This window comes from Oncorhynchus clarkii, chromosome 6, assembly GCF_045791955.1.
Source record: "Oncorhynchus clarkii lewisi isolate Uvic-CL-2024 chromosome 6, UVic_Ocla_1.0, whole genome shotgun sequence".
NCBI classification, from domain to species: domain Eukaryota; kingdom Metazoa; phylum Chordata; class Actinopteri; order Salmoniformes; family Salmonidae; genus Oncorhynchus; species Oncorhynchus clarkii.
In genome coordinates, this window is record NC_092152.1 from 37,465,116 (window position 1) to 37,491,092 (window position 25,977).

General features: G+C 41.8%; 1 protein-coding gene across 1 annotated transcript in view; it reads left to right on the plus strand.

Annotated features, from left to right (window-relative positions):
- The first annotated feature begins 2,170 nt into the window (after positions 1 to 2,170).
- Positions 2,171 to 25,977, plus strand: part of LOC139411087 (electrogenic sodium bicarbonate cotransporter 4-like) — a 57,023-nt gene continuing 33,216 nt past the window's right edge. The window contains exons 1-2 of the mRNA XM_071156932.1: positions 2,171 to 2,244; positions 3,691 to 3,930. Of these exons, the coding sequence (XP_071013033.1) occupies positions 2,181 to 2,244; positions 3,691 to 3,930 (304 nt within the window). The 5' untranslated portion in view covers positions 2,171 to 2,180. The remainder of the gene's footprint in view (positions 2,245 to 3,690; positions 3,931 to 25,977) is intronic.

Genomic DNA, 25,977 nt, shown 5'->3' on the forward strand with positions numbered 1-25,977 from the left:
CTTTTGCCTCATATGAAACACTGATCTCAAATCCAAAATGCAGGCTTATCTAGCCAAATTGAAAATGTTTTCTTCACTGTCCAAATATATGTGGAGGGGAGTGTATTTAAAATATATATATAAAAATATACATGTATATATAAACTCAGCAAAAAAAGAAACATCCCTTTTTCAGGACCCTGTATTTCAAAGACAATTTGTAAAAATCCAAATAACTTCACAGATCTTCATTGTGAATGGTTTAAACACTGTTTCTTATGTTTGTTCAATGAACCATAAACAATTAATGAACTTGCACCTGTGGAACGGTCGTTAAGACACTAACAGCTTACTGACGGTACGCAATTAAGTTCACAGTTATGAAAACTTAGGTCACTGAAAAAGCCTTTCTACTGACTCTGAAAAACACCAAAAGAAAGATGCCCAGGGTCCCTGCTCATCTGCGTGAACGTGCCTTATGTATGATGCAAGGAGGCATGAGGAATGCAGACGTGGCCAGGGCAATAAATTGCAATGTCCGTACTGTGAGACGCCTAAGACAGCGCTACAGGGAGACAGGACGGACAGCTGATCATCCTCGCAGTGGCAGACCACATTGTAACAACACCACAGGATCGGAACATCCGAACATCACACCTGCGGGACAGGTACAGGATGGCAACGACAACTGCCAGAGTTACACCAGGAACGCACAATCCCTCCATCAGTCCTCCATCAGTGCTCAACAACAACGTCGCCAATGAGCACAAACCCACCGTCGCTGGACCAGACAGGACTGGCAGTGCTCTTCACTGATGGTCGGATTCCCATTTATTGTCGAAGGAATGAGCGTTACACCGAGGCTTGTACACCTTGTACTTGGAGGTGGAGGGTCCATCATAGTCTGGGGCGGTGTGTCACAGCATCATCGGACTGAGCTTGTTGTCATTGCAGGGCAATCTCAACGCTGTGTGTTACATGGAAGACATCCTCCTCCCTCGTGGTACCCTTCCTGTAGGCTCATCCTGACATGACCCTCCAGCTTGACAATGCCACCAGCCATACTGCTCGTTCTGTGCATGATTTCCTTTAAGACAGGAATGTCAGTGTTCTGCCATGGCCAGCGAAGAGCCCGGATCTCAATCCCATTGAGCATGTCTGGGACCTGTTGGATCGGAGGGTGAGGGCTAGGGCCATTTGTTATGAGATTTTGATGAATAATGACTAAATTAGGTATACATTATTTAGCTTAAAACTACAACTAAACAGAATACAACTATGTTACTGTATGGATGTATGAATCTTATTATAATCATAGTACTGAATATAATGTGTGTAATTATAATCAAGTATTAGAATAAAGACTCTCTGTTCCTTGTTAGAAACGAATGAAGTTATTGTCAGACTGGCTAGAATGCTATGTTCCTTACGGACATCTTATCTCTACACAGGGAGAGGAGAGACCTTGGGCTAGTAGTAAATTATTTAACAGGTGGTGGTCGATGTGGGAAGGCTTGTGAACTATACTGCCATTGTATCGGAGTGGAGGAAGGACAGTTTAGAACCTATGACGTCATTTTTAGTTTATAACCTGTTGTAAATTGTACCATGATCAGTACTCTCGAGAATAAACGCTATTGATTGATTTTGAGACTGGCCTCTGTCTATTTTATGCAAATAAGTATCTTATAAATTCTTTTGAATTTTTTTTTTAATTGAATTGGTTAATAAACGTATAGGAATCAAATTCCTTTAACACCATTCCCCCCAGAAAACTTGCAGGTGCCTTGGTGGAAGAGTGGGATAACATCTCACAGCAAGAACTGGAAAATCTGGTGTAGTCCATGAGGAGATGCACTGCAGTACTTAATGCAGCTGGTGGCCACACCATATACTGACTATTACTTTTGATTTTGACCCCCCCCCCCCCCCCTTGTTCAGGGACACATTATTCCATTTCTGTTAATCACATGTCTGTGGAACTTGTTCAGGTTATGTCTCAGTTGTTGAATTTTGTTATGTTCATACAAATATTTACCCATGTTAAGTTTGCTGAAAATCAATGCAGTTGACAGTGAGGACGTTTTTTTTGTTGTTGCTGAGTTTATGTACATTTTTGTTAACGTAATGGTTGTGTAAGTTGTGTTTAATATACACTGTTATTTTGCAAATCTTTCCTGTAGTATTTTTTGTCCTCCAGGATGGACCATGAGCGAATGGGAGACCGGGGAATTGGGGGCATTCACCATCGATATGAAGAGGAGGGTGAGTGAGATACAGTACATCAGGCTTTCATCCTAATCTAAAAATACATTGCTGTTCCTCTTTAAAACAAACATTATGTATATTGTACAATGGGCCTATCATAATGGAATTGGTCAAACTTTTTCTTGCTTACAAGAAGACATGAGAGATGTTTTAAAGTAATCGACAAGACAGTTCAGATCAGTTACTTTTAATTGCATAGCATTCATCATTTTACTGTATTTAAATATCTAATGTATATTTATTAGATCAATCATTTGCGTAAATGTGCAATTTATCTCAATGAAGAATAATGATAATTGGCGATTGCAAAGATTAAAGATCAACATGATTGGGATCGACATTGGATACCATTTTATATGCAGACATGAGTTTGCATGTGTGTGTCTGTGTGTTTGCGTCTGTGTGTGTGTGTGTGTGTGTGTGTGTGTGTGTGTGTGTGTGTGTGTGTGTGTGTGTGTGTGTGTGTGTGTGTGTGTGTGTGTGTGTGTGTGTGTGTGTGTGTGCGTGCGTGCATGCATGCATTGTGTGTAAACCTGTGTGTGTGTGTTTGCATGTACTTTCAGTTTGGGTCACCGTGTCCTGAGCAGACCTGTGTCTATCAATTTGCCAGCAGGGATGTGTGTTGTTCCAGCAATGATTTCACTGTATTCAGCGTTGCACTGAGGAGGATGTCCCCGAGTTAGTTAGGACTAGGCCTCGCATGCTAGGATCATTTTTGTCTAGCTTCCGGGCTCCTTCAGGCAAATAATATTCCATTATTTCAACAGTTTTTTTTTGCACCATTGGTTTAGAACAATGTTCTAATTGCCAATAATGTTTAATTGTAGTTGTTGCCTCAAATGAACTTGATCATGCACTGACATTCAAAAAAGCAGCCCATTGGAAAGCGACAGTACAGTCGCTATCAAAGTAATATACAACAACACAAAAGTTGACATTGTTGTGGTTTGTAGCTGACAGGAAAACATGACAAAGTATCACTTAGGAAAGATCATGTGCAGAAGAAGAGTGATCTTTTACAGTATGCAAATCATTAACAACAATGCATTTGATTTGGTATTCATTATGTAAGTGAGTGGCTTTTTCATTAGAGAAACATACACGAACACTGTATCATTATTTATTCATTGTTTGTTTCAATGACTGAACATTCATGGACATGTTCCTTTGTGTACCAGGGGTTAATGAATGATGTGATGGGACTCAGTTATTATGTGTTGGTTGTTGCTTGGCTTTTCTAGGTATTGTACTGTACAACTATTATCAGGCCTTGCTTGATGGATTTTTAATGATGTTCTGTTTCATGTTTTGCAGTACATTTCCCTCGATGACACGTTAATGTACTTTAATACCGTTTCTTTCCAGACCATTAGTCCAACTGCATTGGTGTCCCAGTACCCAACTTTGTTGTTAACTTAACTTTGGATTACCGTTTGTCCACAGACCAGCAGAACATCTACATCGGTGTCCCGGTGCCTCGTGGGTACAGACGGAAGCGCCGGCGAAGACGTTCTGCAGGGGGCCATGAGGCGGGGAACATGGAGAGGGGGGACAGTCACTATGACCAGCACAAACAACATGACCACGAGCATGATGACAGGGACAGATACAGAGACATAGACATTGAGGAGGGACTCGTGGACCAACACGACATCCAAGTCCCTCAAGACATCAACCGCACAGGTAAGTCATGGTCTGCATCCCAAATGGCAACCCTATTTGCTATGTAGTGCACTTATTTTTTATCAGGTCCACAATCACATTACACTTCAGTGCCTATGCACCATAACAACCAATGGTCAGAGGTGATTTTAGCATGTAAATCTTGGTGGGGCCAACTCAACTGTTTTATTATCATGCATGCCAGCAAAGCCACAACACAACACTAAACAATACATGAATTGCACCATAACGGTGACAAACGGTGCCCAAAAACTGTTAGGGCCTACATAATGCTGTCCCAAAAGCAGAGCTTTCTTTTCAGCACCATGGAGTGAATCCTTACCACCGCCACACCCGACTATCAGCAGGGCCTTGCCTGGCGGCGAAACTGTTCATTCAGCCTCATTTAGTGCCTTTCTAAAAAACATAGCTGACTTTTCTTTCACGTTTATTTAACCAGGTAGGCTATCTGAGAACAAGTTCTCATTTACAACTGCGACCTGGCCAAGATTTTAAAAAAGCAGTGAGACACAAACAACAACACAGAGTTACACATGGAATAAACAAAACATACAGTCAATAACACAATAGAAAAAAAGTATATATACAGTGTGTGTAAATGAGGTAAGATAAGGGAGGTAAGGCAATAAATAGGCCATAGTGCCGAAATAATTACAATTTAGCAATTAAACACTGGAGTGATAGAGACTGGAGTGATAGGTGTGCAGAAGATGAATGTGCAAGTAGAGATACTGGGGTGCAAAGGAGCAAGAAATAAAATAATAACAGTATGGGGATGAGGTAGTTGGATGGGCTATTTACTGATTGACTGTGTACAGGTGCAGTGATCTGTGAGCTGTTCTGACAGCTGGTGCTTAAAATTAGTGAGGGAGATATGAGTCTCCAGGTTCAGTGATTTTTGCAATTTGTTCCAGTCATTTGGCAGCAGAGAACTGGAAGAAAAGGCGGCTAAGGTAGTAATTGGCTTTGGCGGTGACCAGTGAAATATACCTAGCTGGAGCGCGTACTACGGGTAAGTGCTGCTATGGTGACCAGTGAGCTGAGATAAGGCGGGGCTTTACCTAGCAAAGACTTATAGATGACCTGGTGCCAGTGGGTTTGGCAACGAATATGAAGCGAGGGCCAGTGGAGGGTAGTATATGGGGCTTTGTTGACAAAACAGATGGCACTGTGATAGACTGAATCCAATTTGCTGAGTAGAGTGTTGGAGGCTATTTTGTAAACGACATCACCGAAGTTAAGGATCAGTAGGATAGTCAGTTTTACGAGGGTATGTTTGACAGCATGAGTGAAGGATGCTTTGTTGCGAAATAGGAAGCCGATTCTAGATTTAATTTTGGATTGGAGATGCTTAATGTGAGCCTGGAAGTAGAGTTTACAGTCTAAGCAGACACCTAGGTATTTGTAGATGTCTACATAAAAGTCAGAACCGTCCAGAGTATAGATGCAGGATGGGCGGGCAGGTGATGGTAGCGATCGGTTGAAGAGCATGCATTTAGTTTTCCATGGTTGACTTGATTGAACCTCTTAAGGATCCGCCCCTTTTTTTCAATTTTCGCCTCAAATGACATACCCAAATCTAACTGCCTGTAGATCAGGCCCTGAAGCAAGGATATGCATATTCTTGGTACCATTTGAAAGGAAACACTTTGAAGTTTGTGGAAATGTGAAAGGAATGTAGCAGAATATAACACAATAGATCTGGTGAAACATAATACAAAGACAAAACCAACCAGTCTTTTGTATTTTTTTGTACCATCATCTCGGAAATGCAAGAGAAAGGCCATAATGTATTATTCCAGCCCAGGTGCCCCAACTGGGAACTCTGGTAAAAAAAACATGGTTGAATCATGACGTCAGTGATCTTCAAGTCGACGCTCTAGAAAGAGGCCTGAGTTCCCGACTTGGAATTCCGAGTTGGATGACCATTCAAAATGTATTTTTCCAGTCGTAGCTCATTTTTTTCCCAGAGTTCCCAGGTGTCTTGAAGTCTAAGCTTTTCCAGTTCTGAGTTTCCAGTTGTTTTGAACTGGATTGACAGCATGACCAATGTATTCAACCTTTTCTGGCCCATGGTGTTGATTGTGAATGTTTATCCTTTTAAGTTTGGAAAAGAGACCCTTAAACCCAGAATTGGACCACACACCCTCTTCACTGAATAGCAGGCTAGTGATTGCTTTGTAACACTTGCAGTTAACCACTGATTCGTTCCAAACCACTCATTGTTGAATTTGCGATTTTCAACTTGTTGTGTAATGTTTATGTCCAATAGCCAATGAGCAGCGATACTTTTTATCTCTAATTTCTCTTCAAATGACAACAATTGCAAGGATTTGGCAGAAGATTGTCGATTTGATTCATAATAAAGACTACTTGTCTATCTTGCTACCTAAGATTTTGAAAGTATGATGTTGACATGATCAGTCCAATCACAGCTACGGTAGATATAACGTGATTTGATGTCATTTTGTCTGTGGCCAATGACATTGAGCCTTCTTGGATGGGCACTTCTAATGTACATCTATGGCAGCACCCAAGGGGTTTGAATTTTCGAGTTCTCCCTGTAGATTTTGCGGTGACGTAGTGTCCCCATGAGTGACAGAACACTGAGCCAATCACGGCGCAACTAGAGAACAGTACCAACCGCTACGCTCTGTATTTTCCGCTGGCTGGCCCACCACCACAGAAAACACTAAGCAAAATGAATTTTGGAGATGCATTACTCTAGAAAGCAAAAAAAGAGACCATGTTTGCCCCACCTGTCCTGAACGATGGGTTGTCATTGACAATGATGTATACTGTATGTATGGGCAATTCCATGGTTATGCTGAAACTCAGATTTTTCACTTACAATGTATACCAAACCATTTTTAAAAAATTAAAAGCAAACCATACAAGTCTATGCACAATGACTAATTTTAACAATTTACACTGAACATTTTACAAAAACACATTTATTGGAAGAACTGTGCAGATGCAAAGTTAGTGAAGTGGATTTACACCCGGGAACGGAATTGTGGTAACGCAATTTCATCATGTGTCCCTGATCTGTACTACACAGAAATGCATAATTAAAGATATGAATATCATTCTCTTCATGGTTATGTATCCTAAATAGATAGGCACACAAATATTTATGAATATGCATTATCCTCCTTTGCATATTTGTGTATTATTCTACACAATGGCTATTATTTTAATGAGCTCTGGCCCCAAACAAGACCCAATTTGGTTGGTCTGGAGCGGAGAGTATAGTACAGTAGAGTATAGTTCAGTACAGTAAAGTACAGTGTAGTAGAGTACAGTACAGTAGAGTACACTATAGTGTGCTCAACTCTAGTGTGCTCTACTGTGTACAGTACTGAACTCTACAGTACTGTACTATACTCCACATTTTTACTTTACTGTACTGAACTCTACAGTACTGTATAGGAGTATAACGGTACACACATTCGACCTTGGTTCTGTGTGCACCGTGAACCCAAATGAACGAACACACACACACACACACACACACACACACACACACACACACACACACACACACACACACACACACACACACACACACACACACACACACACACACACACACACACACATACATACATACATACATACATACATACATACATACATACATACATACATACAGTACCAGTCAAAAAGTTTGGACACACCTACAGTTGAAGTCGGAAGTTTACATACACCTTAGCCAAATACATTTAAACTCAGTTTTTCAATTCCTGACATTTAATCAGAGTCAGTTAGGATCACCACTTTATTTTAAGAATGTGAAATGTCAGAATAATAGTAGAGAGAATGATTTATTTCAGCTTTTATTTCTTTCATCAGGTTCCCAGTGGGTCAGAAGTTTACATACAATTCAAATCAAAGTGTATTTGACACGTGCGCCGAATACAACAGGTGTAATGCTTACTTACAGGCTCTAACCAATAGTGTGAAAAAAATGTATGTGTTTGTGTGTGTGTGTGTGTGTGTGTGTGTGTGTGTGTGTGTGTGTGTGTGTGTGTGTGTGTGTGTGTGTGTGTGTGTGTAGGTAAGTAAAGAAATAAAACAACAAAGACATTTGAAGATAACAGTAACAAGGCTATATACAGACAACGGTCATTCAGGCTTATTAAGGTAGTATGTACATGTAGGTATGGCTAAAGTGACTATGCATATATGATAAACAGAGAGTAGCAGCAGCTTAAAAGAGGGGTTGAGGGGGGGCACACAATGCAAATAGTCTGGGTAACCATTTGGTTACCAGTTCAGGAGTCTTATGGCTTGGGGGTAAAAACTGTTGAGAAGCTTTTTTGTCCTAGACTTGGCACTCCGGTACCGCTTGCCATGCTGTAGTAGAGAGAACAGTCTATGTCCTGTCCTGACCAGTCCTGGATGGCAGGCGGCTTAGCCCCAGTGATGTACTGGGCCGTACGCACTACCCTCTGAAGTGCCTTGCGGTCGGAGGCCGAGCAATTGCCGTACCAGGCAGTGATGCAACCGGTCAGGATGCTCTCGATGTTGCAGCTGTAGAACCTTTTGAGGATCTCAGGACCCATGCCAAATCTTTTTAGTTTCATGAGGGGGAATAGGCTTTGCCGTGCCCTCTTCATGACTGTCTTGGTGTGTTTGGACAATTCTAGTTTGTTGTTGATGTGGACACCAAGGAACTTGAAGCTCTCAACCTGCTCCACTACAGCCTCGTTGATGAGAATGGGGGCGTACTCGGTCGTCCTTTACCTGTAGTCCACAATCATCTCCTTAGTCTTGGTTACGTTGAGGGATAGGTTGTTATTCTGGCACCACCTGGCCAGGTCTCTGACCTCCTCCCTATGGGCTGTCTCGTCGTTGTCGGTGATCAGGCCTACCACTGTTGTGTCATCTGCAAACGTAATGATGGTGTTGGAGTCGTGCCTGGCCATGCAGTCGTGGGTGAACAGGGAGTACAGGAGGGGACTGAGCACGCACCCCTGGGGAGCTCCAGTGTTGAGGATCAGCGTGGCACTTACTCTCACCACCTGGGGAGGGCCTGTCAGGAAGTCCAGGATCCAGTTGCAGAGGGAGGTGTTTAGTCCCAGGTTCCTTAGCTTAGTGATGAGCTTTGAGGTTACTATGGTGTTGAACGCAGAGCTGTAGTCAATGAATAGCATTCTCACATAGATGTTCCTTTTGTCCAGGTGGGAAAGGGAAGTGTGGAGTGCAGTAGAGATTGCATCATCTGTAGATCTGTTTGGGCGGTATGCAAATTGGAGTGGGTCTAGGCTTTTTGGGATAATGGTGTTGATGTGAGCCATTATCAGCCTTTCAAAGCACTTCATGGCTACGGAGCCTTTGTGTTCTTGGGCACAGGGACTATGGTGGTCTGCTTGAAACATGTTGATATTACAGACTCAATCAGGGACATGTTGAAAATGTCAGTGAAGACACCTGCCAGTTGTTCAGCACATTCCCGGAGCACACGTCCTGTTAATTTGTCTGGCTCCACAGCCTTGGGTATGTTGACCTGTTAAAAGGTCTTACTCACGTCGGCTACGGAGAGCGTGATCACACAGTCGTCCAGAACAGTTGATGCTCTCAAGCAGGCCTCAGTGTTGCTTTCCTCGAAGTGAGCTTTGAAGTGATTTAGCTCATCTCGTAGGCTCATCTCACTGGGCAGCTCGCAGCTGTGCTTCCCTTTGTAGTCTGTAATAGTTTGCAAGCCCTGCGACATCCGACTAGCGTCGGAGCCGGTGTAGTATGATTCAATCTTAGCCCTGTATTGACGTTTTGCCTGTTTGATGGTTCGTCACAGGGCATAGCGGGATTTCTTGTAAGCTTCCGAGTCCCGCACCTTGAAAGCAGCAACTCTACCCTTTAGCTCAGTGCAAATATTGCCTCTAATCCATGGCTTCTGGTTGGGGTATGTACGTACAGTCACTGTGGGGACGACGTCCTCGATGCACTTATTGATAAAGCCAGTGACTGATGTAGTGTATTCCTCAATGTCATCGGAAGAATCACGGAACATGTTCCAGTCTGTGATAGCAAAACAGTCCTGTAGTTTAGCATCTGCTTCATCTGACCACTTTCTTATTGCCCGAGTCACTGGTGCTTCCTGCTTTAATTTTTGCTTGTAATCAGGAATCAGGAGGATAGAGTTGTGGTCGGATTTACCAAATGCAGGGCGAGGGAGAGCTTTGTACGCATCTCTGTGTGTGGAGTAAAGGTGGTCCAGAGTTTTTTTCCCTCGGGATGCACATTTAACATGTTGATAGAGATTTGGTAGAACTGATTTAAGTTTCCCTGCATTAAAGTCTCCACCCACTAGAAGCGCCGCCTCTGGGTGAGTGGTTTCCTGTTTGCTTATTTCCTTATACAGCTGACTGAGTGCGGTCTTAGTGCCAGCATCTGTTTGTGGTGGTAAATAAACAGCCATGAAAAGTATAGCTGAGAACTCTCTAGGCAAGTACTGTGGCCTGCAATTTATCACAATATACTCTACTTCAGGTGAGCAAAATCTAGAGACTTCCTTAGATTTCGTGCACCAGCTGTTGTTTACAAATATGCACAGACAGCCCTCACTTTGTCTTACTGGAGTGTGTTGTTCTATCCTGCCGGATCAGCATATATCCCGCTTTCTGAATATCCATGTCGTCATTCAGCCACGATTCCGTGAAACATAGGATATTACATTTTTTTGGTAGGATATTTGTGATCGTACCTAGTCTAATTTATTGTCCAATGATTGTATGTTGGCGAGTAATATTGACGTTAACGGCAGCTTTCCTACTCGCCTTCTGCCGATCCTGACGAGGCATCCGGATCTTCGTCCTCTGTACCTGCGTTGCTTCCACTTGCGAATACCTGGGAGGTCAGCCCTGCCGGGTGTTTGGAGAATATCATGTAAGTCTTGCTTCTTGTTGAAAAAATCTTTGTCTAATCCGAGGTGAGTGATCGCTGTTCTGATATCCAGAAGCTCTATTCTGCCGTAAGATACGGTTGCAGAAACATTATGTACAAAATAATACGCCAAAAAAACACATAATAGCACAATTGGTTGGGCGCCTGTAAAACTGCTGCCATTTCTTCCGGCACCATTTTTTAACACTCAATTAGAATTTGGTAGCCTTGCCTATAAATTGTTTTGAGTAGCCTTCCACAAGCTTCCCACAATAAGTTGGGTGAATTTTGGCCCATTCCTCCTGACAGAGCTGGTGCAACTGAGTCAGGTTTGTAGGCCTCCTTGCTCGCACACGCTTTTTCAGTTCTGCCCACACATTTTCTATAGGATTGAGATCAGGGCTTTGTGATGGCCACTCGAATGCCTTGACTTCGTTGTCCTTAAGCCATTTTGCCACAACTTTGGAAGTATGCTTGGGGTCATTGTCCATTTGGAAGACCCATTTGCGACCAATCTTTAACTTCCTGACTGATGTCTTGAGAAGTTGCTTCAATATGTCTATGTAATTTTCCGTCCTCATGAAGCCATCATACACAACATGATGCTGCCACCCCCGTGCTACACGGTTCAAAATAAATCAAATAAAATCAAATTTTATTTGTCACATACACATGGTTAGCAGATGTTAATGCGAGTGTAGCGAAATGCTTGTGCTTCTAGTTCCGACAATGCAGTAATAACCAACAAGTAATCTAGCTAACAATTCCAAAACTACTACCTTATAGACACAAGTGTAAGGGGATAAAGAATATGTACATAAAGATATATGAATGAGTGATGGTACAGAGCGGCATAAGCAAGATACAGTAGATGGTATTGAGTGCAGTATATACATATGAGATGAGTATGTAAACAAAGTGGCATAGTTAAAGTGGCTAGTGATACATGTATTACATAAAGATGCAGTAGATGATATAGAGTACAGTATATACATATACATATGAGATGAATAATGTAGGGTATGTAAACATTATATTAGGTAGCATTGTTTAAAGTGGCTAGTGATATATTTTACATAATTTCCCATCAATTCCCATTATTAAAGTGGCTGGAGTTGAGTCAGTGTGTTGGCAGCAGCCACTCAATGTTAGTGGTGGCTGTTTAACAGTCTGATGGCCTTGAGATATAAGCTGTTTTTCAGTCTCTCGGTCCCAGCTTTGATGCACCTGTACTGACCTCGCCTTCTGGATGATAGCGGGGTGAACAGGCAGTGGCTCGGGTGGTTGTTGTCCTTGATGATCTTTATGGCCTTCCTGTGACATTGGGTGGTGTAGGTGTCCTGGAGGGCAGGTAGTTTGCCCCCGGTGATGCGTTGTGCAGACCTCACTACCCTCTGGAGAGCCTTACGGTTGTGGGCGGAGCAGTTGCCGTACCAGGCGGTGATACAGCCCGACAGGATGCTCTCGATTGTGCATCTGTAGAAGTTTGTCAGTGCCTTTGGTGACAAGCCAAATTTCTTCAGCCTCCTGAGGTTGAAGAGGCGCTGCTGCGCATTCTTCACGATGCTGTCTGTGTGGGTGGACCAATTCAGTTTGTCTGTGATGTGTACGCAGAGGAACTTAAAACTTACTACCCTCTCCACTACTGTTCCATCGATGTGGATAGGGGGGTGTTCCCTCTGCTGTTTCCTGAAGTCCACAATCATCTCCTTAGTTTTGTTGACGTTGAGTGTGAGGTTATTTTCCTGACACCACACTACGAGGGCCCTCACCTCCTCCCTGTAAGACGTCTCGTCGTTGTTGGTAATCAAGCCTACCACTGTTGTGTTGTCCGCAAACTTGATGATTGAGTTGGAGGCGTGCGTGGCCACGCAGTCGTGGGTGAACAGGGAGTACAGGAGAGGGCTCAGAACGCACCCTTGTGGGGCCCCAGTGTTGAGGATCAGCGGGGTGGAAATGTTGTTGCCTACCCTCACCACCTGGGGGCGGCCCGTCAGGAAGTCCAGTACCCAGTTGCACAGGGCGGGGTCGAGACCCAGGGTCTCGAGCTTGATGACGAGCTTGGAAGGCACTATGGTGTTAAATGCCGAGCTGTAGTCGATGAACAACATTCTCACATAGGTATTCCTCTTGTCCAGATGGGTTAGGGCAGTGTGCAGTGTGGTTGAGATTGCATCGTCTGTGGACCTATTTGGGCGGTAAGCAAATTGGAGTGGGTCTAGGATGTCAGGTAGGGTGGAGGTGATATGGTCCTTGACTAGTCTCTCAAAGCACTTCATGATGACGGAAGTGAGTGCTACGGGGCGGTAGTCGTTTAGCTCAGTTACCTTAGCTTTCTTGGGAACAGGAACAACGGTGGCCCTCTTGAAGCATGTGGGAACAACAGACTGGGATAGGGATTGATTGAATATGTCCGTAAACACACCAGCCAGCTGGTCTGCGCATGCTCTGAGGGCACGGCTGGGGATGCCGTCTGGGCCTGCAGCCTTGCGAGGGTTGACACGTTTAAATGTTTTCCTCACGTCGGCTGCAGTGAAGGAGAGTCCGCATGTTTTAGTTGCGGGCCGTGTCAGTGGCACTGTATTGTGGGATGGTGTTCTTCGGCTTGCAAGCCTCCCCCTTTTCCTCCAAACATAACGATGATCATTACGGCCAAACAGTTCTATTTTTGCTTCATCAGACCAGAGGACATTTCTCTGTCCCCATGTGTAGTTTCAAACTGCAGTTTGGCTTTTTTTAATGGCGGTTTTGGAGCCGTAGTTTCTTCCTTGCTGAGGGCCTTTCAGGTTATATCAATACAGGACTCGTTTTACTGTGGATATAGATACTTTTGTACCTGTTTCCTCCAGCATTTTTACAGCATTTGCACTTTTCGCACCAAAGTACATTCATCTCTAGGAGACAGAATGCGTCTCCTTCCTGAGCGGTATGACGGCTGTGTGGTCCCATGGTGTTTATACTTGCATACTATTGTTTGTATAGATTAACGTGGTACCTTCAGGCATTTGGAAATTGCTCCCAAGGATGAACCAGACTTGTGGAGGTCTACAATTTTATTTATTTTTCTTGGCTGATTTCTTTTGATTTTCCCATGATGTCAAGCAAAGAGGCACTGAGTTTGAAGGTATGCCTTGAAATACATCCACAGGTACACCTCCGATTGACTCAAATTATGTCAATTAGGCTATCAGAAGCTTCTCAAGCCATGACATAATTTTCTGGAATTGTCCAAGCTATTTAAAGGCACAGTCCACTTAGTGTATGTAAACTTCTGACCAACTGGAGTTGTGATTCAGTGAAATAATCTGTCTGTTAAGAATTGTTGGGAAAATGACTTGTGTCATGTACGAAGTAGATGTCCTAACCGACTTGCCAAAATGATAGTTTGTTAACAAGAAACTTGTGGAGTGGTTGAAAAACAAGTTTTAATGACTCCAACCTAAGTGTGTATGTAAACTTCTGACTTCAACTTACTCAATCAAGGGCTTTTCTTTATTTTTACTATTTTCTACATGTAGAATAATAGTGAAGACATCAAAACTATTAAACAACACGTATGGAATCATGTAGTAACCAAAGAGTGTTAAATAAATCTAAATATATTTTATATTTGACATTCTTCAAAGTAGCCTCCCTTTGCCTTGATGACAGCTTTGCACACTCTTGGCATTCTCTTAACCAGCTTCATGAGGTAGTCACCTGGAATGCATTTCAATTATCAGGTGTACCTTGTTAAAAAAAAATATTTGTGGAATTTCTTTCCGTCTTAATGCGTTTGAGGTAATCAGTTGTGTTGTGACAAGGTAGGGGTGGTATACAGAAGATATCCCTATTTGGTAAAATACCAAGTCCATATTTTGGCAAGAACAGCTCAAATAAGCAAAGAGAAACGACAGTCCATCATTACTTTAAGAGATGAAGGTCAGTCAATCCGGAAAATTACCAGAACTTTTAAAGTTCCTTCAAGTGCAGTTTCAAAAATCATCAAGCGCAATGGTGAAACTGGCCACAGGAAAGGAAGACCCAGAGATACCTCTGCTGCAGAGGATAAGTTCATTAGAGTTAACTGCAATTCAGATTGCAGCCCAAATAAATGCTTCGCAAAGTTCAAGTAACAGACACATCTCAACATCAACTGTTCAGAGGAGACTGTGTGAATCAGGCATTCATGGTTGAATTGCTGCAAAGAAACCACTACTAAAGGACACCAATAAGATGAAGAGACACGAGCAATTGACATTAGTAGGGGTCCAACCGCCATGTCTTCGTGAGACGCAAAGTAGGTGAACGGATGTTCTCCGCATGTGTGACTCCCACCGTGAAGCATGGAAGAGGAGGTGCGATTGTGTGGGGATGCATTGCTGGTGACACTGTCAGTGATTTATTTAGAAATCAAGCCATAAGTGTGCCAGCATGGCTACCACAGCATTCTGCAGCAATACGCCATCCCATCTGGTTTGCGTTTAGTGGGACTTTAATTTGTTTTTCAACAGGGCAATTACCCAAAACACACCACCAGACTGTGTAAAAGTTATTTGACCAAGAAGGAGAGTGATGGACTGCTGCATCAGATGTCCAAACCTCCACAATCACCCATTTGAGATGGTTTGGGATGAGTTGAACCGCAGAGTGAAGCAAACAAGTGCTCAGCATATGTGGGAACTCTTTCAAGACTGTTGGAAAAGCATTCCTAATGAAGCTGGTTGAGAGAATGCCAAGTGTGTACAAAGCTGTCATCAAGGCAAAGGGTGGACACTTTGAAGAATCTCAAATTTATTTTGATTTGTTAACACGTTTTTTGGTTACTACATGATTCCATATGTGTTATTTCATAGTTTTGATGTCTTCACTATTATTCTACAATGAAACTTTTGACTGGCACTGTATGTAGAGTGAATAAAACACTAGGCCTATAGGCTATGTCTACACTGCATTGTATGCTTTGAGTAAATCTGAGATGAAAAACATTGTAGGCTATTCCGTTAAAATAAACTAGAGCCTATGAACACGTTGTGATAAAAATGTCAATCTTAATTGGCACATTTCAAACTATCCTTTTGTGAAGCGCAGCAAGGGATCTAGTTCTGTATGATGACGAGTGATGGGGTTGATAAATGTAACGGTTTTCTTGAGGTGAAGGAGAGTCCAAAATGCAGCGTGGTATTCTTGATACATGTTTAATGACGATGAAAAACGAACAATACAAAAAACATAACGAAAACCTATACAGCATATCTCTGGTGCAAACAAACACAGAGACAGGAACAATCACCCACGAAACACTCAAAGAATATGGCTGCCTAAATATGGTTCCCAATCAGAGACAACGATAAACACCTGCCTCTGATTGAGAACCACTCCAGACAGCCATAGACTATGCTAGATACCCCCACTAAGCCACAAACCCAATACCTAACAAAAACCCCAAGACAAAACACACCACATAAAAAAACCCATGTCACACCCTGGCCTGACCAAAATAATAAAGAAAACACAAAATACTAAGACCAGGGCGTGACAATAAACCGGATTTGGAGGATCCTCTATCATCATTTAAATCTTCAGTTTGGAAAACAGTAGCAGCCAAAATGGATTGAACTTAGGTAATCAACTAAATGTTTTGAATTTATTTGAACATGATAAGATGATAGGACATGAATGAACAACATGCATAAATTCTTTGTATTTTCTTCTACTTTCTGAAGAGGCAACAGCGTGGGATTGACCCATCTGTGTGTGATTGTTCTACTGCCACTACAGTGCATTTGGAAAGTATTCAGACCCCTTGACTTTTTCCACATTTTGTTATGTTCCAGCCTTATACTAAAATGGATTAAATAAAACGTTTTCCTCATCAATCTACACACAATACCCCCTAATGGCAAAGAGAAAACAGGTTTTTAGAAATGTTTGCAAATGTATTGAAAATACTAAAGTATTCATAAGTATTCCGACCCTTTCCTATGAGACTGGAAATTGAGATCAGGTGCATCTTGTTTCCATTTATCATCCTTGAGTTGTTTCTACAACTTGATTGGAGTCCACCTGTGGTAAATTCAATTGATTGGATATGACTTGCAAAGTCACACACACGTATGTAGGGTCCCACAGTTGCCAGTACATGTCAGAGCAAAAAAACAAGCCATGAGGTTGAAGGAATTGTCCGTAGAGCTCAGAGACAGGATTGTGTCAAGGCACAGATCTGGGGAAGGGTACTAAAACATTTCTGCAGCATTGAAGGTCCCCAAGAACACAGTGGCCTCCATCATTCTTAAATGGAAGAAGTTTGAAACCACCAAGACTAGAGCTGTCTTCCCGGCCAAACTGAGCAATCAGGGGAGAAGGACCTTGGTCAGGGAGGTGACCAAGAAACTGATGGTCACTAACAGAGCTCCAGAGTTCCTCTATGGAGATGGGAGAACCTTTCAGAGGGACAACCATCTCTGCAGCACTCCACCAATCAGTTCTTTATGGTAGAGTGATCAGACGGAAGCCACCCACCCCTCTGTAAAAGGCACATGACATCCTGCTTGGAGTTTGCCAAAAGACATCTAAAGACTCTCAGACCATGAGAAACAAGATTCTCTGGTCTGATGAAACCAAGATTGAACTCTTTGGCCTGAATGCCAAGCCTCACGTGTGGAGGAAATCTTGCACCATCCTTACAGTGAAGTATCATGCTGTGGGGATGTTTTTCAGTGGCAGGGACTGGGAGACTAGTCAGGATCGAGGGAAAGATGAACAGAGCAAAGTACAGAGAGATCCTTGATGAAAACCTGCTCCAGAGCGCTCAGGACCTCAGACTGTGGGCGAAGGTTCACCTTCCAACAACAGAATGACCCTAAGCACACAGCCAAGACAATGCAGGAGTGGCTTTGGGATAAGTCTCTGAATGTCCTTGATTGGCCCAGCCAGAGCCCGGACTTGAACACTATCAAACATCTCTGGAGAGAACTGAAAATAGCTGTACAGCAACGCTCCCCATCCAACTTGACAAAGCTTGAGAGGATCTGCATAGAAGAATGGGAGAAAGTCCCCAAATACAGGTTTGCCAAGCTTGTAGCTTCATACCCAAGAAAACGCGAGGCTGTAATCGCTGCCAAAGGTGCTTCATAAAGTACTGAGTAAAGGGTCTTAATACTTGTGTAAATGTAATATTTCATTTCTAAAATCCTGTTTTTGTTTTGTCATTATGGGATATTGTGTGTAGGTTGATGAGGGAAATCCATTTTAGAATAAGGCTGTAACGTAAGAAAATGTGGAAAAAGTCAAGGGGTCTGAATACTTTCCAAAATGCCCTGTATGTATCCGTTAGCAATGATGCTCATGACAACGCCTTCTGGTAGATGAAAGGCTTTCCCAAAAACCTTCTAAATTATATGTTAACTACAAAGTAGTCTATGCATACCTGGCTGAATGGTATCATGATTATTTACATCAATCCAGTGGTGATTTGTTCAGCAAACTCTGCATGTGTGCTTCAGAAACATCACTAACCAAGCAAGGCTCTTGCTGGTAGCACCTAAATTAAAAGGTATCTACACCCATAAATCTACATTTCTGAGATTCTTCCCAGACCTAAAAAAAAAAATGTCTCCTGGTGTGGTTTACTCATTGTTGTGGACTTAGAACCTCCAAATTAGTTGTTTTTCTTTTTTTTTAAAGTGTGATTTTGAGACTGAAAACCTGAAAAACAGGGAAAATCTGAAACATCGAAAACCAAAATGGAGAAAACGGAATAACGCAAAAAATACAAACGGTTTTATAGGACCCTACATCATATGGCTCAAGATCTATTCCTGGGTTAGTTTTACTTCTTTTGCCAAAAACAAAAATGAACTACAGTAACTGTTGGCATTTCATTTTCTCACTGTATCGAAACCGAACAGTAAACCCCAAAAACCACAATATGTACTGAACTTTCGGTTTGGTTAACGGTTACACCCCTACTACTGAACCAACTTTACTGCACTGTACTCTTCTGTGCTGTGCTATGCTGTACTGTACTATACTCTACTTTTCTTTATTGTATTCTATTTTACTGTCCTGTACTGTACTGTATGGTACTGTACTGTATGGTACTGCACTGTATGGTACTGCACTGTATGGTACTGCACTGTATGGTACTGTACTGTATGGTACTGTACTGTATGGTACTGCACTGTATGGTACTGTACTGTATGGTACTGCACTGTATGGTACTGCACTGTATGGTACTGTACTGTATGGTACTGCACTGTATGGTACTGCACTGTATGGTACTGTACTGTATGGTACTGCACTGTATGGTACTGCACTGTATGGTACTGTACTGTATGGTACTGCACTGTATGGTACTGTACTGTATGGTACTGCACTGTATGGTACTGTACTGTATGGTACTGTACTGTATGGTACTGTACTGTATGGTACTGTACTGTATGGTACTGCACTGTATGGTACTGTACTGTATGGTACTGTACTGTATGGTACTGTACTGCACTGTATGGTACTGTACTGTATGGTACTGCACTGTATGGTACTGCACTGTATGGTACTGTACTGTATGGTACTGCACTGTATGGTACTGTACTGTATGGTACTGTACTGTATGGTACTGTACTGTATGGCACTGTACTGTATGGTACTGTACTGTATGGTACTGCACTGTATGGTACTGTACTGTATGGTACTGTACTGTATGGCACTGCACTGTATGGTACTGTACTGTATGGTACTGCACTGTATGGTACTGTACTGTATGGTACTGCACTGTATGGTACTGTACTGTATGGTACTGTACTGTATGGTACTGCACTGTATGGTACTGTACTGTATGGTACTGCACTGTATGGTACTGCACTGTATGGTACTGTACTGTATGGTACTGCACTGTATGGTACTGCACTGTATGGTACTGTACTGTATGGTACTGTACTGTATGGTACTGCACTGTATGGTACTGCACTGTATGGTACTGTACTGTATGGTACTGCACTGTATGGTACTGTACTGTGCTGTCCAAACTTGTGAACCCAACTGTGGTTTGTGACTGCTATGATTTTCCATTGTAGCCAATTCAATTGCAAAAATTCCATTACCAATTTTTTGGGGAAATTCTTTTACCAATTTGTTTTAATCACTTAATAGTTCATAAACACAATTTAAATCAGTAAAAACACTAACTAATTGATACGTCTACCTTTACTTGGTACTTCTGTGAACTTTCATTATCCTTCTTTCTCATGAAGGAGAGAAATCAGAAAATATCATAAAGATATGTGGGTTTCTGGTAATGGAATATTAAGGCACACGGAAATGTTTGTTTAACTTACAGAAGGCAGGAAATGTAAGACCCCCTTTCCACCTGTTTGACCAGAAATCAAAGCCTTTGTTAATTTCTTATTTTTAGGATGGAAAATAGTTGAAAGAGTTATGTATGCCTTAATTTCTCAAAAAATATAGACTATTAGCATTTTCATTTGACACCCAATTTGACATGCTCCTATGAACTTCATGTTGGCGCTCTTGGGTACTTTTACATGGAAATGTCTGTCTGTCTAATCACACATTACATCACAGGCATGTATGTCATGATCACATTAAACACATGGTTTCCATTTGTTTGATACCATTGCATTCACTCCACAAATGAGTCACATCACACTTCAGTGACGCTGAGTGCATCATAACAACGCTAGCCAGCTGTTATCTCCCTTGAGAAAACTGCAAATGTTGTCTTGTTTGGGGGAGTGGATCTGTGACTCTTACAGTAACCAAAATAGAGAGACTAAAATATAAAATAAATCAGGTGGAGTTGGAATTGCATCCCTTACCCAGAACACTCAGCTAGTTGAATGGAATTGAGGATGTTTTCACTATGTGAGGATGTACACATTGCTCAATGTGGTGTAATTGAGTTCACTGCAGCACAATAGCTTGAATACACAGTTGTTATTTTCAGTCAGCTTGTTAGCTGATTTAAGAGGGCACCTACACAGCTGCAATCTTAGCAGAGGGCTATTATACATACAATAATAATAGGAACAATAAGTTTTAATATTTGAGAGAGTAAATACAAAGACCTTCAGGACAATAAAGTGTTAGGAGATTACATTTTATTTAACTAGGCAAGTCAGTTAAGAACAAATTCTTATTGACAATGATGGCCTTGAAACAGTGGGTTCGGGGACAGAAAAACAGATTTTTACCTTATCAGCTCAGGGATTTGATCTAGCAACTTTTTGGTTACTGGCCCAACGCTGTAACCACTACGCTACCTGCCACCCCTCAATGAAAGCTTAGAAACCTTAAATAAAGAAAAGTAAAAATAATTTTGATGTAAACCAATATCTCTTGTGTGAATTAAACTACTATTTTATATTATTTATATGTTTTTTTTATTTAACCTTTATTTAACTAGGCAAGTTAGTTAAGAACAAATTATTATTTACAATGATGGCCTACCAAAAGGCAAAAGGCCTCCTGCGGGGACGGGGGTTGGGATTAAAAATGTAATTAAATGAAAATATAGGACAAAACACACATCATGACAAGAGAGAAAACACAACACTACATAAAGAGAGACCTAAGACAACATCGTAGCATGGCAGCAACACATGACAACACAGCATGGTAGCAATACAACATGACAACAACATGGTAGCAACACAACATGGCAGCAGCACAACATGATAGCAGCACAAAACAGGGTACCAACATTATTGGGCACAGACAACAGCACAAAGAGCAAGAAGGTAGAGACCCCCATACACCACACAAAGCAGCCAAACTGTGTTTGTAAACTGTTTGTGTCTACAAGTTTCTTAGAGTTGCTTACAGTTGGTTAGGGTTTTTCAAAGTAACATATGAAATTAAGTTGACTTTGATGTACCAAATGTCAGTAGCCTACTTTGTATACACATTGAGTTGTTATTTTACCTGAAATGTACAAGGTCCTCTACTCCGATAATTAATCCACACGTAAAATAGTCAACCAAATCGTTTCTAGTCATCTCTCCTCCTTCCAGTCTTCTTCTGCTTTGGACTTTATATGGCAATTGGCAACTAACTTTCATAATAAGGTGTATTACCATAACCGACTTCAGTTCATCTTTCAATTGCCCACGTGGGTATAACCAATGAGGAGATGGGAGAGGCAGGACTTGCAGCGCATTCTAACCTAAATGACAGAATGAAAAAAAGGAAGCCTGTGCAGAATAAAAAATATTCCAAAACATGCATCCTGTTTGCAATAATGCATTAAAGTAAAATGCAAAAAATGTGGCAAAGAAATGAACTTTATGTCCTGAATACAAAGTGTTACAACACATCACTGAGTACCACTCTTAATATTTTCAAGCATGCTGGTGGCTGCATCATGTTGTGGGTATGTTTGTCATCGGCAAGGACTAGGGAGTTTTTTGGGGATAAAAAGGAAGGGAATAGAGCTAAGTACAAGTTAAATCCTAGAGGAAAACCTGGTTCAGTCTTTTTTCCAACAGACACTGTGAGACAAATTCACCTTTCAACAGGACAATAACCTAAAACAGAAAGCCAAATATACACTGGAGTTGCTTACCAAGACGACATTGAATGTTCCTGAGTAGGGTTGTAGGGGGTCATGAAATTTTGTCAGCTGTCATGCAAAAGTCTGCCAGTCTCACGGTAATTGATCGTTAGTTAACATAAACAAGTTTAGCATCTCCAGGCCTCCATGCAGACAAGCTGTGCGCCTTTGGAATATCTACATTTAAAAAAGTCCAATAAATTAATTTATCTCAATAAATCCATCATTAATTTTAGTCAGGTCTAAAGAAATATTATTATATGAAGAAAATATATTTTAGAAGAACAGAATATGAGTTGGCCTACTGTATGTTATCTGGCTATGCTCTATGCCATAGGCTGTAGGCTTGTTCATTTAGCTGGCAATACAGTCCCTTGCAAAAGTATTCACCCCCCTTGGCATTTTTCCTATTTTGTTGCATTACAACCTGGAATTAAAATGTATTTTTATTTGGAATTCATGTAATGGACATATACAAAATAGTCCAAATTGGTAAAGTGAAATTAAAATAAAAAACTTGTTTAAAAAAAAATCTAAAAAATAAACAACGGAAAAGTGGTGCATGCATATGTATTCACCCCCTTTGCTATGAAGCCCCTAAATCAGATCTGGTGCAACCAACTACCTTCAGAAGTCACATAATTAGTTAAATAAAGTCCACCTGTGTGCAATCTAAGTGTCACATGATCTGTCACATGATCTCAGTAGATCTGTTCAGTTCCTGTTCTGAAAGGCCCCAGAGTCTGCAACACTACTAAGCAAGGGGCACCACCAAGCAAGCGACACCATGAAGACCAAGGATCTCTCCAAACAGTTCAGGGACAAAGTTGTGGAGAAGTACAGATCAGGGTTGGGTTATAAAAAATATCCGAAACTTTGAACATCCCACGGAGCACCATTAAATACATTCATAAAAAATTGAAAGAATCTGGCACCAAAACAAACCTGCCAAGAGAGGGCCCCCCACCAAAACTCATGGACCAAACAAGGAGGGCATTAACCAGAGAAGCAACAAAGAAACCCAAAGATTACCCTGAAGGAGCTGTAAAGCTCCACAGCTGAGATTGGAGTATCTGTCCATAGGACCACTTTAAGCCGTAAACTCCACAGAGTTTGCCTTACGGAAGAGTGGCCAGAAAAAAAGTCATTGCTTAATGAAAAAAATAAGCAAGCACATTTGGTGTTCGCTAAAAGGCATGTGGGAGACTCCCCAAACATATGGAAGAAGGTACTCTGGTTAGATGAGACTAAAATTGAGCTTATTGGCCATCAAGGAAAACATTATGTCTGGCGCAAACCCAACACCTCTCATCACCCAGAGAACATCATTCCCACAGTGAAGCATGGCTGTGGCAGCATCATGCTGTGGGGATGTTTTTCATCAGCAGGGACTGGGAAACTGGTCAGAATTGAAGGAATGATGGATGGCGCTAAATACAGGGAAATTCTTGAGGGAAACCTGTTTCATTCTTCAAGAGATTTGAGACTGGGACGAAGGTTCACCTTCCAGCAGGTCAATGACCCTAAGAATACTGCTAAAGCAACAGTTGAATGGTTTAAGGGGAAACATTTAAATGTCTTGGAATGGCCTTGTCAAAGCCCAGACCTCAATCCAATTGAGAACCTGTGGTATGATGTAAAGATTGCTGTACACCAGCGGAACTCATCCGACTTGAAGGAGCTGGAGCAGTTTTGCCTTGAAGAATGGGCAAAAATCCCAGTGGCTAGATGTGCCAAGCTTATAGAGACATACCTTAAGAGACTTGCAGCTGTAATTGCTGCAAAAGGTGGCTCTACAAAGTATTGACTTTGGGGGGGTGAATCGTTATGCAATCAAGTTTTCAGTTTTTTTGTCTTATTTCTTGTTTGTTTCACCCCCAAAAATGTTTTGTATATTCAAAGTGGTAGGCATGTATATGCTTATAAGTCCAATGCCATTATTTTATATTATATGATTTTATAGGAAGAAGTATAAAATGTTCCTCATCAATCTACACACAATACCCCATAATGACAAAGCAAAAACAGGTTTTTAGAAATGTTTACAAATGTATTAAAAAAACAACAGAAATACCGTATTTACATAAGTATTCAGACCTTTTGTCATGAGACTCAAAATTGAGTTCAGCTGCAGCCTGTTTCCATTGATCATCCTTGAGATGTTTCTACAACTGGATTGGAAATTCAATTGATTGGGCATGATTTGGAAAGGCCCACACCTGTCTATAAGGTTCCACAGTTAACAGTACATGTCAGAGCAAAAACCAAGCCATGAGGTCGAAGGAATTGTCCGTAGAGCTCAGAGACAGGATTGTATACAGGCACAGATCTGGGGAAGGGTACCAAAAAATGTCTGCAGCATTGAAGGTCCCCAATAACACGGTGGCCTCCATCATTCTTAAATGGAAGAAGTTTGGAACCACCAAGACTCTTCCTAGAGCTGGTCGCTCAGCCAAACTGAGCAATCAGGGGAGAAGGGCCTTGGTCAGTGAGGTGACTAAGAACCTCTTAAGCTCTTACATAGAGTCAAATGAACTTATTTCAGGGCTGTCGATGTGTAGGCTTGGGGGGGGGGGGGGGGTATACACGACTGTGATTATGATCGAAGAGAATTATCTTAGTAGATAATGCGGTCGGCATTTGATTGTAAGGAATTCTAGGTCAGGTGAACAAAAGGACTTGAGTTCCTCTATGTTGTTATGATCACACCACGTCTCGTTAATCATAAGGCATACACCCCCGCCCTTCTTCTTACCAGAGAGATGTTTGTTTCTGTCGGCGCGATGCGTGAAGAAACCAGGTGGCTGTACCGACTCTGATGACGTATCCCGAGTGAGCCATGTTTCCGTGAAACAAAGAACGTTACAATCTCTGATGTCTCTCTGGAAGGCAACCCTTGCTCGGATTTCGTCTACCTTGTTGTCAAGAGACTGGGCATTGGCGAGTTGTATGTTCGGGAGCGGTGCGCGGTGTGCCCATCTACGGTGCCTGACCAGAAGACCGCTCCGTCTGCCCCTTCTGCGTCGCCTTTGTTTTGGGTCGTTGGCTGGGATCTGATCCATTGTCCTGGGTGGTAGACCAAACAGAGGATCCACTTCGGGAAAGTCGTATTCCTGGTCTTAATGTTGGTGAGTTGACGTTGCTCTTATATCCAATAGTTCCTCCCGACTGTATGTAATAAAATTTAAGATTTCCTGGGGTAACAATGTAAGAAATAACACATAGAAAAACAAAATACTGCATAGTTTCCTAGGAACGCGAAGCGAGGCGGCCATCTCTGTCGGCGCAGGAATTTATACTGTATTCTATCCATTTCATCTTAGCCTATGCCGCTCTGTCATTGCTCATCCATATATTTATATTTATATATTCTTAATCAATTCCTTTACTTAGATGTGTGTATTAGGTATCTGTTTTGGAATTGTTAGATATTACTTGTTAGATATTGCTGCACTGTCGGAACTAGAAGAACAAGCATTTCGCTACACTCGCAATAACATCTGCTAAGCATGTGTATGTGACCAATAACATTTGATTTGATTTTGATTTTATGTTTTTCAGCGGCAGAGACTGGGAGACTAGTCAGGATTGAGGAAAAGATGAACGGAGCA